Source organism: Trypanosoma theileri, assembly GCF_002087225.1.
Source record: "Trypanosoma theileri isolate Edinburgh chromosome Unknown TM35_Tth_14_V1, whole genome shotgun sequence".
Classification (NCBI taxonomy): Eukaryota; Euglenozoa; class Kinetoplastea; order Trypanosomatida; family Trypanosomatidae; genus Trypanosoma; species Trypanosoma theileri.
Window position 1 is genome coordinate 440,828 of NW_021639856.1, and position 2,481 is coordinate 443,308.

At 43.4% G+C, this 2,481-nt stretch overlaps 1 protein-coding gene across 1 annotated transcript; it reads right to left on the bottom strand.

Annotated features, from left to right (window-relative positions):
• Positions 1-1,166: 1,166 nt before the first annotated feature.
• On the bottom strand, positions 1,167-2,258 carry TM35_000142560 (uncharacterized protein; the record flags this gene model as incomplete). Its single annotated transcript, XM_029025701.1, has 1 exon — positions 1,167-2,258. The coding sequence occupies one exon, from the start codon at positions 2,256-2,258 to the stop codon at positions 1,167-1,169; it is 1,092 nt and encodes a 363-aa protein (XP_028883111.1).
• Positions 2,259-2,481: the final 223 nt, after the last annotated feature.

A 2,481-nucleotide genomic window follows, 5' to 3' on the forward strand; every position in this document is an offset into this window, starting at 1 on the left:
GCAAGAACACTATACAAAAGGGGAATAGAGACCAATAGAGAGGCCTCAAGTTACTGGAAAGACAACTCAACAAACTGAGAAGGGAGTACACTGAGGGTGAAACAGATCACCTCTCATAGAAACCACGCCACTACAAAGCAAACACAGATAAATAGAGACACAGAAATATAAATAATAATAATATTATACAACAACAATAACACACACAGACACACATGGTGGCCAAGATGGCGTGTGTAGGCTGCCGTTGGGTGGGGTCTACAGCCGCACCTGGTACCCATCACGGGCAGCACCGTTACCCTCACGCACACCGCAGTCCAGCGAGGTGTGAGAACTATTGGCCGCGCCGCCCTCCCCACGCAATGAATGGCCACATGTGTGGTCCTCACACCGCAGACCCGACGGCACACCACCAACGCAGTTCCCAGCAGCCGCAGCACTACCACCACCACCACTACTGCCCTCACAGTAATGTGACTCCTGCCGCTGCCACTCCTGCCACCCTAGTACCGTCGGCTCATCTACCTAAAACAATAAATAAAAGAAGGAAGGAAAGAGAAGTGCGGGAAGTGTGGGAGGGAACAGGGGCCCAGCACGTTACAAGAAGGGTCATGGAACCAAAAGAAAAAGAAAAACAACTCATGGAAATATAGGAATAAAAAGAACAATGAAAACCGTATTATCTTTGCTATCAATTGGAGTAGCCGTTGACATAACATACGAAATAAAACGGGAAAGGTTAAAACAAAGCTTAAACTCCCACCTTCCCCTAAAAATCGACACAAAATAAAAAAAAGAGGAATAAATTGAAAAAAAAACATAATTTTTCATATTGCGACAGAAATAACCCACGAAAGTTCCCAATATTATCACTAATAGTAATACTTAAAGTAATGGCACTTCTGTATATTTTCTTCCTTTAAAATTTAATCAATGTCAATTTTCTACTGGAATAACAATGAAGGTAGAAAAAAAAAAACTATAACAAAAATAATAAAAAGGCATTTTATTGTTTTCATATTATAGTAAAGAAAATATTAGCCGCGCCACATACGAGTAGGAAGAGGATACAAATAAAAACAAGGTACAGGTTATTCTTTTTTCACCTTAATAACACTGTGGTTTGGCTTTGATATTCGTCCCTGATACCACATATAAATGAAGTTCTAGTAGCCAGCTTGAGGAGGGTACCCATAGTTTGCAGGATATCCACCCTGAGGAACATAGCCACCAGGAGGATATCCACCCTGGTTGTTGTTGTTGTATTGATAATCTTGGGCAGGGAACTGACCCCCAAGGGGATTCCCACCGTCAATAGCATCATTCTCAACATAATTGTTGTTATTATAAACACTGCCATTCTGTCCAACACCAGTAGCCCCACTGCCCTGAAAGTCACCACCGTCATTTCCACGGAACCCGATACTAGTAGAGCGACCCATGCCCAGCTGTGATTGTGCAGGAAGCTTAGCGGCATTTTCTTCCTTTCTCGCATCCTCCAAAATCTTCTTCTCTTTTCTCTTCACTTGGCGCCTCTTGCAATAGCAGCAACACATAATAAGAATGATAATTACAATGATAACAAGAACAATAGTAATGATAAGTGCAGCCCACCATGGAAAACTGCTGGATTCTTCCACAGCAGGATCAGTGGTCCCACCCGTTGCAGGTGCTGTTTCCTGTTTAAAAGCAGTAAACTCATAGTACTCACATACCCACGTTGTGTATAGGTGATCTCGCAACTCATTCATCCAAAATCCATCTTTCAACATTTTCGGGATAACATTGTCTTGGCGTCGAAAAAAAGCAACAGGTTGGACCCCTTTTTGGAAGTTATGATACATGCCAGGAACGGCTTCGGTGTGGTCAACCCCTTTATAGACAGTACCGTACAAAAACACGGATTTCTCAACTGGGGTTCCGTTCATAAGCCCGGTGTGGAAGATCCACGGACACCTCTCAGTCGTGCATGAAGTGGCCGGATTAATCCCGCCAATGGGAGCATCTGCAAATTTACCCTGTACAATGATACCTTGTGCCAATGTTTGGAAACTCCCCGTCATGGGCATCATGGTGTGGCCTCCGCTTCGCTCTGGGCAGTAGCCGCTGAACCGGGCGCTTACTGGTGTAGGGGAAGTAACATAAGTGTAGCGTACACTATACGCCTGGGCGACCAATGATGTGCACAGCACTGCAGCAAGCACACTACAGCGAAACACGATGGAAACCACTGATGTGGAAGTTAATTGTGTCCTCATAGCTTTCAAGCAATAGTTGGTATCTTAAATTAAAAAAAAAAACACATATAAAAACAAAATACAGAAAAATAAAAATAAAAAATGATTTCGCAACAAAGAATTCAGTAGATACAGGCAATGTCGAAGAGACAAATACAGCCCTAGAATGATCATACACACACACAAACAGAGGGAGACAGCTTCACAACAGCATACACAGACACACATGGTGGCCAAGATGGCG